General features: G+C 38.8%; 2 protein-coding genes across 6 annotated transcripts in view; one reads left to right on the top strand and one right to left on the bottom strand.

The window, feature by feature from the left end:
* Nucleotides 1–995: 995 nt before the first annotated feature.
* Nucleotides 996–9,584, bottom strand: trmt5 (tRNA methyltransferase 5). The gene is made up of 5 exons (XM_003224712.4): nucleotides 9,446–9,584; nucleotides 6,606–7,264; nucleotides 4,741–4,868; nucleotides 2,688–3,333; nucleotides 996–1,326 (listed from the first exon to the last, which is right to left on the bottom strand). The coding sequence occupies exons 1-5, from the start codon at nucleotides 9,448–9,450 to the stop codon at nucleotides 1,241–1,243; spliced, it is 1,524 nt and encodes a 507-aa protein (XP_003224760.3). The 5' UTR covers nucleotides 9,451–9,584; the 3' UTR covers nucleotides 996–1,240.
* slc38a6 (solute carrier family 38 member 6) overlaps nucleotides 9,564–13,234 on the top strand; it is a 59,615-nt gene continuing 55,944 nt past the window's right edge. For 2 of the 5 annotated variants that reach the window (XR_507005.3, XM_008116714.3), the window contains exons 1-2: nucleotides 9,564–9,697; nucleotides 11,928–12,046. Coding sequence is in view for 4 of the 5 variants with exons in the window: in XM_008116714.3 (XP_008114921.2) it covers nucleotides 9,593–9,697; nucleotides 11,928–12,046 (224 nt within the window). In the remaining variant the exon portion in view is untranslated. Of the gene's footprint in view, nucleotides 9,698–9,947; nucleotides 10,299–11,349; nucleotides 11,702–11,927; nucleotides 12,047–13,234 lie in introns of those variants that run through there. The other 3 variants (XM_008116715.3, XM_062968586.1, XM_008116716.3) reach the window with 3 other exon arrangements.

Genomic DNA, 13,234 nt, shown 5'->3' with positions numbered 1-13,234 from the left:
TAAGTGCCACTGACCATGGAATGGACTACCTCAGAAATAGAGTGTCAATAGCCACATGCCAGGAATGGTTTAGTTGTTAATACTTGCATTGACATGGAAGTTGAACTAAATGACCCTTGTAAGTTCCTTCCAACTGCAATTCTGTGATTTCATGGTACATGCTTAATAAGTGATTAGATAGAAGAACAGAGCCCAAACTATTTGAGGTGCCAGATGTTTTTTTAAAAATATATTAAATTGGTTTAGGGATCTGCCAATCTATAACTGTTCATACATGTGACAACATCCTACATTGGCCACTACAAAAAATTAGGCCAAGGGGAGGATTAGAAGGTAATAGTATCTGACATGTTGTCATGTCAGATACTCAGAAATAATTCTGGGTTTTCACACAACAGATACCTTATACAAATATATTGATTCATGTGAAAGACAATGCTCCATTTCCTCTTCCTGTGGCCAATGTTCCGAAGAGTCCTGACTCTATTACAGTTACTTAATTTTTCATATGGCATCCAATTATAAAAAGTCTTAAAAGAGAGCCTTTCCAAATTCCTGGTTCCTTCACCAGACGGATAGAACTGAAGAAAAGTGAGTAATAAATGGTCTCTGGTTGCAACCAAAGGAAGCTCAATTTTTTCAGTTTTCTCACAACTTCTTTAACCTCAGGAGATGTGGAATTCCTCTCTTATCCCACCTTAAAAGGGACTGTGCCCAGGATTATAAAGAGAGGGATAAAAATCAAAATACAAATCTTTTAAAAGAATTCACCCCAGTCTATTGCAAATGCATTTCCTTCTTCAATCTGGTTTTCCCCTTATGGGAACAGTGGGCTCAATGGAAGGACATCAATTTGGCTGAAACTTTAACAAATTCTCTCTGCAAAAACACTGGCTGGAGTTGTTGAAAAGCTACAGACAAGATACTTTTCCACGCGGTTCATTTAACTTCCCCAATTTCTCCTTGAAAGGCTGCAAAATAATAAAAGACGTCAATGGTGAAAAAATAAATTTTAATTATTTTTAAATAGAAGAATGGACCCTGGCCAATTTTCATAGAATAAAAAAGAACCCAGAATGATCACTGCATAATCAGCATGTGAGCTTAGCATCTGGAATTCCAGTTTCCAGAGGTGGCTATTCAACATTTGCTCTTATATATTCAAAAGAGCAAATCCAACCCAATCTACCCATCTTGAAAGAGGAGTTAGTGTTCTGTTTAGCTATCCACAAAAAGCCTTCTATAAAACTGGATTCACTTTTTCATCAAGGGCATCTTCAGTTAAGCGCAAGCGTTTTGATTCTGGTTGCTGAGTGTTATCCACACCTACAACAATAAGAAAACAGGTTATCTCAATCCATACAGATTTGCATAACTTACTTATATAAATTTCTGAAGCTGTTCAGAGTTTAAGTTACTCATGCAGTCTTCAGGCACAAAGCTGCCTCTTGACAAAACAATAGGTTGCCCAATTCTGAATCAGCACTGATCCAGCTAACTCAGTATTATCTTCAGTGAAGGCTGTGGAGCTGGTACACTAAACCTTGGAATCCAAAGCCTGTATTCTTTCTACTCTTTCATAAATGGTAAATGTAATATAATCAGTAATAAAATATCTATTGTAGGAAAATTATAGCACAGCCACCCATGCCACATCAGGCTACTTAGACCAGGCATGGGAAAACATTGGCTCTCCAGGTGTTTTGGACTTCAACTCCCACAATTCCTAACAACTGGTAGGCTGTTAGGAATTGTGAGAGTTTAAGTCCAAAACACCTGGAGGGCTGAAGTTTGCCCATGCCTGACTTAGACTAATGGAACATAAAATATATTTCTTTGATTAAAATATCTGAACAAGACTTCCATACATTATTTTGAAATTAAATATGCACTAAACTAGGCATTTAATATAAGGTTTTATTTTGAAGTTGCATTCAATACATTTCAATTAACTCCCAACTCAACCCAAATTTTGCCTTCGATTTTGGTTCCATAGCACTGACTGGCAGCATACCTCCAGAAAAGCCATTGTCACATGAAATGGATATGAAGAAATGAAAAACTAGTGATCTACACGATACAGAATACTGTATGCACAGTGGGGAATTTTCTCCCACCCTATTTTCAAGTATAATTCTTCCAGACCACTAAGGGACCTCCCCTGTTCAGGGACAGGGAAATCAATGACACAGAGGATTACTTGGATGCAAACCTCCCCAAGACTATCTGCACCCTTTCAACCTTGGCCATCGAGCCTAGGATTAGAGTGACAAAAAAATTAATTATAATTATAATTATAAAATATAAATTAATTATTTAATTATTCTAGAAAAAGCATGAAAATGTACCGAGAATATGTGATGAATATGAATGTTTATTTCACCAAATCTACAGTATTTATGCTGAGAAAATGGCTGATCACACTTTCCCCCACATAACACTGATACATGTGTAGTCAACGCATTTTTTTAACGTTTGTCGTGCTATTTCCCTCTTTTTTTTCCTGTCAGAATATTATCATGTCTGTTCTGGTTCAGAGGCCCATCTATAAGTTAAGAGTGAGTTCCTTCTATAAGTTGAGTTCCTAATTTAAGAATCTCCACTGGACATTAATCTATTACGAACAATTTGTTTTCAAACACAATGAACCCTCAATGTAATACCATCTGTTTCCTGGGTGAATTTACCTGCTAGAGGTGATGGTGGCTTGTACAACACTTCGGCAGGAAGACAGAAGCTAATGCACATCATATCTTTATTGGGGGCCACGTTCCTCACCAACTCTATTGAGCACAAGCCCTCTAAGGAAGTTCCCAAGCAAGCTTCGGCTCGTTGCTGAACGTCCTGTGCGGGATTTTCATGCTTGGAAAAGCAATGGCAATGCACTGTGGGAAGCTCCGTGCTGCTGGGTTCTCCATCCAAGAGATCCTGGAAGACGTCGAGGAAGTCAATGGCCATGGCTGGTAAGTTCATGACGATATGTAGAGAGCTCTTACGCTCTTTCAGAGAGAGTTGCTTGATCAGTTCTTCCTTCATCGGCCCCTTCATGAACTCTCTTCCATCCATGTTGAACACTTGCACTTTTGTGTCCACTTTGTTCAGTTTACAGTTGTGCTGCAGCCACTTGTAGGACTCGGGGTTGAGGTCATTCGCAAACACAATACAGTTCTTCTTTGCTGCAGGGATGGCAAACGGTCCCACCCCAGCAAAGACGTCAAAGAGAACATCGTCAGGCTTCAAGAGGTTGACAATGCGCGCGTGTTCGGTGGAGAGGCGGGGATTCCAGTAGACCTTGGAAAAGTCAAATTCATAGGAGAGGTAGTTTTCTTTAACCTGAAAATGTCCAAAACACAGTCTATGTCAGATATGCACTCAGGAAGAGCTGCACTGATGCAGTCAAGAGATGTATTATGTCAAAGTCTACATCTTTGCTATGGAGAAGGAAAGCTTTAACGACTGTGATGTCACTTCCAGTGTAGCCCCTTGGGATATTTGTGGATGTGAATCATAGTGTTGGAAGAGACCACAAGGTAATCCAGTCCAATCCACTTTGCCATGCATGAACACACCATCAAAGCACTCCCAATAGTTGGCCAACCAACCTTTGTTTGACTTCTGCAGCTACCCAGCCCTACCCTAATTTTTTGCAAACCTATGTTATTAGAAAGGGTAGGCTTTGGAGCTGCGCAACTGCAAGGAAATTTCGCAGTGCAATGACATTTAAAACCGCTTTCTATGGTACAGATCTCCTCACCGGTCTACTGCAAAAGAATCAATGGGTTGCTATGAGTTTTCTGGGCTGCATGGCCATGTTCCAGAAACATTCTCTCCTGATGTTTCACCCACATCTATGGCAGGCATCCTCAGAGGTTGTGAAGATCTTAAAGAAGGCCAAAAGAATCAATTCTGAACCTAGACTTTCTGTACTGGGACCTTAGGAGGGCCAAATTCAGGCCAAGAGCTCCTGACATTTGCTCTGAAGGCGCAGCAGCCCTCTGTCATATATGCAGGATTCTATTGTTTTGGTTTATTCAACATGAAAGAACTAAAGATGGAACAGGCACCCGGAAATGCAACAAGGAGGCTATGGAGCTGGAAACCAGGTTTTATAGTCTGGGGCTCCACACTAAAACAATGCTCATTTTCAATATGGGATTTAAATATAACTCATTCTCTAGGGCAAACAAAAAACTGCATCCATCAAATTTATTTTGCATGCATGCCTGACTAGGAAATGACCAAGTGGGTGTGTTTTGGATTTAAAATATTTTAATACATGTGATATGATGCAGAAATGGTACTGAGATTTAATGTGCTTACCTATTTTCCTCAAACCAAATGTATGCATGCTGAGCGGGAAAGCTACTACATTTCTGAAGGAACAGAATACCATACCAGGCTTGTACACTAGCTCTAAAAAGAGTTTCTCCAATAGTTCATTAATGTCTTTGGTTATGTGGTTCAAAACAATTTAATGTGGCCTATAAATTCAACCAGTAAGCTATACTCTTTCTACTTAAGGCTTATGAGCAGAGCTGTGATTTCATTTAGGCTCAACTGAGACATCTGAGAATATGTAGACTGCCAAGTCTGTCAAACCCAGAGGAAAGCAAGCATTAGTATGTTGGATTGCATCTTTCCATAATGTCTACACTTTGCTTTGTCTACTTTCTCTCTTTCAAATGTAAGAATTTAACCCTCTTTTTGCTACCTGGAAAAAACTGTTAAAAGCTGCAGTACCTTTGTTGTCATGTTGCTCTCATCTCCAGCCAGCACCTCCATTTGGAAGTTTCGATAAGCACTCTCAATGGTATTAATTTTATTTACAGCACACGTGATACCATTATTCTTGTCAATAATAACTTGGCCTGAAAGTAAAGGAGACAGATAATTCGTTTTCTATATGAAAAAAACAGAAATATGATTTAGGTATATCCAATAAAAAACTAATTCAATTTTCATGAAATCAGTGCTTTTGTTTATTAATCAAAAGTAACATTTTCTACAGCTCTCCCAAAGCATAACAACTGCCTTTGTCGATAGCTATGTACAACTGTTCTCTAAGTCTAAGGAATTATCAGTTACTCTTTAAAACTGAAAGAGACTGATACCCCTTCAGGGTTATACATCTTATACTTTCTTCTATTCCTTGAGGCAAAAGAAAAAGATGGGGGAGAAAACACAGCTTTGAAATTTTATTTTAAAATGTTACTTTTTCAACTACAATTCCCAGAATTCCAAAGTCAGCATGGCCAAACACTGGAGATCAATGGAAGTGAGTGGAGAAGAAGGTGGGTGATCTCACTAATTATTGTAAGAGTAAAAGGTCTTGTGGTAACTTAACTGGTAACAAATTAATTGCAACATGTGCTTTTTAAATCACCATACAACTGTCATTTTAGGACAGACTGACTCATTGAATTTAGATTGGTCAGTTGTAGAATTTTCTCCTAATAAGGTGTTTTTTAGGATTGGGTTAGAGACCTACACTATTGTGGTACCCAATCACAGTATTGTAATGGCTTTAAATTCAGGGAACCAGAAAGAAAAGCTGAATAAATGGCTTTCACCCTCTGCATTCAAACACGAAATGTAATTATTTCAACACTCCTCTAATCTTCAAGTCAACATTAATTTATGACAACCCTCTCGTGGAGTTTTCCTGGCATGATTTATTGAGAGGAGGCTCATCAATATCTGCTTCCTAGGCTGGCTGTGTATGACTTGCCCAATGCCGTCATTCAAATGTAAGAACATTTACTGTACTTCTCTGAATTCTTTCCAAAAGGAAGAGGTCACAGCTCAGTGGGAGAACCCCTGCTTTCAGGATAGAAAGACTCAGGCTTCAGTACTTACCAGATCTAATTATAAGGATCAGAGAACACAGGAGTGGACAAAGTATACCTCACAAAGGCTATAGCCCTCAACTCATCTTGATCCCCTGTACTGCCCTTTTTGGACCAAATAAGTGGTTTGAGCATTTGGCTATGACTCTGGAGATCAGGGTTCAATTTTCTCCTTGGCCTTGAAAACAGACTGGGTAACCTTGGGCACGTCACACACTTTCAGCCCCAGAAAACTGTATGATAGAGTTGCCATAAGTCAGAAACAACTCGAAGGCACACAACTACAAAGGATGAATCGTCTCTCCTGGAAATCTCCAAAAACTTCTTCAAATATGAAAAATCCTGTAATTTTTTCAAAACGGACAATGAACTTTTGGATAATATATATCTAATTTGGGCAGAATGTTTGGCAGTCCACACAGCCCCAGGAGAATTGAAGGCCAAAAAACTAACCAGCTGAAAACTCTAGAAACAGAATCAGCTTGGGGTACAAGACCTCCCCTTTAGGAACAAAGCCCAGTTTGGTGCAACAATGTTATCATCTTAATTGAGAATGTGCGGCTCAGCTATTCACAGGCCACTTTTTGCCTATTACTCTTTTCTGTTTCTTTACAAAGAGCACACAATGCAATTCACAGTAAGCCACATTATTCAAGTCAGGTATCTAAAGGCCTGAATCCTTTTTGTGTGCCTGAAGCAACTTTAAAGAACACTGCTGAATCTCTAAAACGAATACTACAAAACCTTATCTACACATACCAATTAAATGCTTGTAAGGCAGCTGATGGTCTCTGAGATTCAAGTGAGCGATGTGGCCGACTCTGCTAAATGCCGTGGTCACTTCCTGGCCTTCAGGAAGCACTGCTTGCAGAATTTCTTCTGCCTTGAAATGGTCATATGTCAGCTCCATGTTGTAACTGATTATCTCGGGGCTAACGTTAAAGCTCTTTAAGATCTCTTTTTCAGGTTGACCAAGGGAACCATCAGCAGACATTTTGTGAGGATCTAACAAAATAAACCTTCTGCTTTCATCTTCTGGATCTTCAATGACTCTCTTAAGACCTGGTCGCTTGATCATCACCTCCTTAAGGGACTTCACCAGCTTGTTTGTGATGTCTTTGTTCACCTTAATTGCGGGTACCACAACATTTCTTTTGAAAGCATCTCTGTTCAGTATGGTCATTCCACGAACCCTGGGATGAGGGATGTTGAGGTCAAGTTCAACCTTCTTGCCAAACATCTCTGGCATTGTGAAAATGCTGTTACTCTGAGCTACTACTGAAAGATGTCCAGGAAGTCGATGAAGAGATTGGTCCCAAAGCTTCCAAATTGCTGGAAATGATATATGGGATGCAGTTGTTCTGAAATCTTTTGTTTTCAGGAGTCCAGCAAATAAGCTATTTAATTGCCTGCAAATCCTAGAAAGGAAATTATTTGTTTTATAGACATTATGTAAGCGTTCAGACAGAAATGTTACAAACAGACATGTCTGCACTGGTCCCATAAATTCACCTGCATGAGATTATGTGAATTTTAACTTTATCCAGAGCTGTGGCAGGAAAAAAAGATACATTCAGCATTCCATATCCACAGATTCTAAATCATGGTTTCAAAAATTCATTGCTTGAAATTCCTCCCCATCAACAACAATTTTTTCCCCTAAAAAACAAACCTTGTTTTTGCCACTTTATATAACAAATTCAACTTTAATATACCACTATATACATAATGGATCTGGAATATTCATGGATTTTGGTTTCTACACAGGTGCTGGAAACAAATCTCAGTGGATACTATGGGTCCTCTGTACTATCATCAGTCATTGGCTGTTTTTGAACATTTGGGTTGAAAGCAATAGTAATAATAATAACTAATAATAATAATATTTTACATACAATATCATCATTATAATTTGGTATCCTGTTGCCTGTAGGTCTTTTCATGGCCTACAGTGATTAACCTAGAGCTCTCAAATAATAATAATACAGTATCATCATCATATTGGCTCCTGTTGTCTGTAGCTCTTTTCATGGCCTACAGCGATTAACTTAGAAATCTCCTTAATGAAAACATGCCATTTTTAACCTTTCAATGTACTGACTGCAACAAAGTTTTTGCATGTAAAAATAAACCTTTTACGTGTTTTTATGATGTATAATCATTAGGAGATGACATTTATAAACCTGGAAGAAAAATTTTGTTACATAGTGGAATTATTCCCTCCTACTAGTTTGATCCACTATTAATAAAGGCAGCAGGGACAAAATGAAAAGGCTGTAGGCTGCTTTGAATGCAATTTTCCTGCTTCTTGGCAGGGAGTTGGAATGGATGGCCAACAAGGTCTTTTCCAACTCAATGATTCTAGGTGCAGTGATGACAAAGAAAAGACAATCATGAGGGACAGGGTTTTCTCAGTGGTGGCCCCTCGGCTATGGAACTCCCCAGTGAAATTAGATCGCCCCCCCCCCTCTTATTCTTTAGAAAACAAGTTAAAGCCTGGCTATGGAACCAAGTGTTTGGAGAGTAACATGGGCTATATGCAGCTACAAAGTGATTGAAACGGCTTCTGGGTTATGATTTTTGGTCTATGTGTAATGTTTTAACAGCTTATATATTTATATGTTAATGTTTTATTATTTTCATGATTTAATGCACAATGTATATTGTATTTTGTCTTATGTTGATGTGGCATCGAATTATTACCAATTTGGAAGCCTGAGTCCCATTTGGGGTTAAGATAGAGCGGGGTAAACATACAGTAAAGAAATAAATAAGATGGCAGCCAAACATGGTTCTCAGTAAATTTAGGTGTTAAGAAAGCCATAGTAGAAAGCTGGCTTGGACAACTGCTGGGGCAATCGCTTAAGAACACCTGTTCCAGCCACAGCCAAATCTGCACTGCCAAATAATGCAGTTTGACCAGGCACGGGCAAACCTGGGCCCCTCATGTGTTTTGGACTTCAACTCCCACAATTCCTAACAGCCTACCGGCTATTAGGAATTGTGGGAGTTGAAGTACAAAACACCTGGAGGGCCAAAGTTAGCCCAGGATTGGTGTAGACAAACTGCATTATATGGGTATACACGCAGCTTCAAAGTCTGGCTTCTTTCTGCCTGGGGAAATCCTTTGTTGGGAGGTACTAGCTGGCCCTGATTGCTTCGTGTCTGGAAATGAAACACTAAACAATCAGGGCCAGCTAACACCTCCCAACAAAGGATTTCCCCAGGCAGGAAGCAGCCAGGCTTTGAAGCTGCGAGGCTATTCAATGCTAATCAAGGTGAATAATTGCGCCATTCGCACTGGCCTCCAACAGACAAGAGTTTTTTCTCCCACCCTGGACATTCCACGATTATATAAACCTCGCTTGCTTAGTTTTCCAACAGACTCAACCTCTGAGGATGCCTGTCATAGATGTGGGCGAAACGTCAGGAGAGAATGCTTCTAGAACATGGCCATACAGCCCTGAAAACTCACAGCAACCTGGGCAAGGGTTCTTTCTCCCACCCTGGACATTATTCCAGATAGATAGATAGATAGGCTCCATCTGCCTCATTCCCAGAGACCGCTGAAGATGTAGAACAAGGGGTGGTTCCCTCACCTCATGGCGGGCTCAGGCTCCCTCTGGGGCGAAGCTAGGCCCCGGCCTTTCCTTGCAGGAGAGGGCGGCGCCTCTGCGGCCTAGCTCCTCCTCCTCCGGCCTTGAAGCTCCATCCCGTCAGAGGAGCCAGCCATCCCTCCCTCCCTGATGGCGTCCGGGAGCATCAACGGCGAGGCCGGCGGCTGGTACTTGTCGGCCCAGGAGCTGGAGGACGAAGCCGCGCTGCTCTCGCCGCTGCCGGACCCGCCAAGGGTGCGTGTCTGGGGGCGCACGGGAATGGATTAGAATGGAAAAGAATGGCTTCCTCGCATTGGCTCCCACACTTCCGGGTTGGGGACTTCAACTCCCAGAAGCCTTCGCTGGCTTGTACAACGGCTAGGAAGTCTGGGAGTTGTAGGCCCAAACTGCGAGGCTTCTTGTTGGTACCTTTGAACGTTTTGGACTTCAGCTCCCAGCATTCCTAGCCATTGAACGAGCTAGCGAGGGCTTCTGGGAGTTGAAGTCCATTCCAGCCTGAAGAACAATCAGTGCAATTTGACTCAAGCCCTTTCCACACAGCTGAATAAAATCCCACATTATCTGCTTTGAACTCGGATATATGGCAGCGTGGCCTCAGATAACCCAGGGCCCTTCCACACAGCCATAAAACCCAGAATATCTGCTTTGAACTGGGTTATCTGAGTCCACACTGCCATATATTCCAGTTCAAAGCAGAAAATGTGGGATTTTATTCAGCTGTGTGGAAGGGCTCCCAGGCCGCAGCCTATTCCATTGCCAATAAGTTCTGACCATCAGGATGTTCTTCCCAATGTTTAGGTAGGATCTCTTTTCCTGTCATTTGAATCCATTGCAGGTGAGTCTTACAGCTAGATACATCCCTATAGAGTGAGCAAACAGAATTATTTATCAAACCTTGTGTGATTTACAGTACAAACTTCTCATGGCAGGATGGGGTTGCCATTGTTTCCTCTGAGGCTGAGAGAGAGTGACTTGCCCAAGGCCTTCCTGTAAATGGATTTATTGGAAGTTGCCGAGAGATCTTATGATAAAGGCTGGGAGATAAATATTTTGATAGAGAAGAAAGCAAGAAATCAATAGCAATGTTTCTCATGGTTTAGTAGAACATGGACTTCATTTATCACTAGAAAATCCTGCAAAGAGGCAGGTAACAAATGATATTATTATTATTATTACTACAGTAGAGTCTCACTTATCCAACATAAACGGGCCGGCAGAACGTTGGATAAGCGAATATATTGGATAATAAGGAGAGATTAAGAAAAAGCCTATTAAACATCAAAATAGGTTATGATTTTACAAATTAAGCACCAAAACATCATGTTATACAATAAATTTGACAAAAAGTAGTTCATTACACATTAATGCTATATAATAATTACTGTATTTACTAATTTAGCACAAAAATATCACAATGAATTGAAAACATTGACTACAAAAATGCGTTGAATAATCCAGAACGTTGGATAAGTGAGTGTTGGATGAGACTCTATTGTATTATTATTCCAGCACAGGTGTTGTTGTTGTTGTTATTATTATTATTATTATTATTATTATTATTATTATTATTATTAGCTACATTTATATCCCGCCCTTCTCACCCTGAAGGGGACTCAGAGCAGCTTACAAGTTATATATACATACAATAAATTATTTTATTAGCATAGCACAATATAAGTATTGTATATAACTATATTGTACTATACTACTATATTGCAATATTATTAGCAATATTACATGTAATATATAATATGCAATTATAATAGTGTATTATTAGTATTATATTTTATTACATTATAATATTATTATCAATATATGTATATATGATATATTATTAGTATAGCATAATTAATAATATTAGGAGCACTAGACAAGCTTGTCACACCCAGAACTGTAGTAGAAGGCATGCCCTCGCCCTGCTCCTATTTTATTGATTCTTAAAATACCAAAGAATAATTCTGCTAAAGTTACACTTTGAAAGCTCACAATTTTATTGCATAGCTTGTGATTTTTCCAATTATATGAAGCTCTAAATATTACAAGAGTTGTTTTAAAAAAATCGATACAGAGCTAGTGAATTTTCTAGCAATGCAAGGTCTCTAATTTTCTCTCAGAATGTCTTATTATAATAGTGAGATAAACAGTAATAATTAGAATTTGCATTTAAAAAGTCTCCCCTTCTTATCTTTAAGCCATTTCATCCACCTCAGCTCTTTTGTTTGAGCCCATTGAAATCTGGTGAGTTCTCACAATATGAAATGTAAACGTAAATACATATTTTAACTTAAATGGTTCTGATTCATAGACATAATCATAGTGGGTTTGAAAGCAGCTGTTGTATGTATGCATTTAATGAATTTGTGAATCTGAGCCTATACGTTAAATGTCTTCTTGGTTTGGCCTTGTTTTGACCCAAATGAAAAGCTTGCAATATAACAATCTCTTCTGATTCCACCATTTACAGAGATTCTCACCTGGAGCTTCCTTTGGCTTCTCAGTATTTAACTTAATGAATGCAATCATGGGCAGCGGGATCCTTGGATTGGCATATGCTATGGCCAAGACAGGAATAATCGGGTTTAGGTATGTTTTTTGGTCTCAGTTACACCGTTAATTACCCTCAGAGACTTTGTGCTTAATATAGTTTGTCCACAAAAATGTATATGCTGTTAACATTTTTAATTACATTTTTCCAAAAAATGTATACACCCTTAACAGGATTTAAGATCCTAATAGTAGAAAAGTATTTGAAATGACAATGGGTTTGCAACTTTGCTTTGACAATGTGAGCAATGCATTGATGAAAAGGGGCCCTTCCATACAGCCCTATATCCCAGACTATCAAGGCAGAAAATCTCATAATATCTACTTTGAACTGGGTTATCTGAGTTTCTGTTCAAAGCAGATAATGTGGGATTTTATTCAGCTGTGTGGAAGGGGCCCAGAGATGACAATTTGAACACTTTACATAAAATTCTAATTTAAGATGAAATATATAACTCTAAATAAGTTGTTATTATAATATTTTTTTTCTTTGATCTCAATGTATTTACTTACCCTTCAAACACTCATAATAGCTACTATTGGCTGTTAAATGATATATATATATTTGGGAGGCTGCATAATTATTACTTGTGTCAGGAATGGGGATTTTTCTTAATGTTTAATTTGAAATACCTGTATATTTTAAAAGCAGAATTGGGGAATAATGAGGAACATTAGCACATTGGAGAAGTTTTGTAATCTTTTTTACTTAAAGAAAAGGCTCGCTATTAAAGTATATGCTCTACCTGCCAAAAAGCTCCAGATTAAATTGTTCTTTTCTCTGATTCTGGTTAATAAAACTTCAAAGGAAAAGATCTGTTGAAATGTTAAAATATGTTGCATTGCTATACCCATGCATTTCTGTTAGTCTATGTTGAAGAAATTTATGTTTTGATGTGTTCATGACTCATTCTGATTCATACTGATAATGTTTAGTTTTAACAGTTGGAAACAGATCCTGGGATTACAAGTAAATCAGCCAAAAAGAGCAGTTTATCTTTGCTTTTTTCACAGGAAGAAAGAAGGTCAAATAGGTGACTGGTGTTTACCAGAGCTTACATGTTGACCATTGTCAAAGACCATTGTCTTTTTGCTGTTCTACATGTTTATCATGATGGGATCTAATTTTATCATATGAGAAAAGTCATAGAAAAGTAGAACATGGAAAATGCGGAATAATCTTCCATGTTGTGAATCATATTTTGCCAGTATAGATTTTCAAATGAG

Source organism: Anolis carolinensis, chromosome 1, assembly GCF_035594765.1.
Source record: "Anolis carolinensis isolate JA03-04 chromosome 1, rAnoCar3.1.pri, whole genome shotgun sequence".
Taxonomy (NCBI): domain Eukaryota; kingdom Metazoa; phylum Chordata; class Lepidosauria; order Squamata; family Dactyloidae; genus Anolis; species Anolis carolinensis.
The sequence above is the reverse complement of the archived record's forward strand: the minus strand, read 5'-3'. Positions and strand labels throughout refer to the sequence as shown.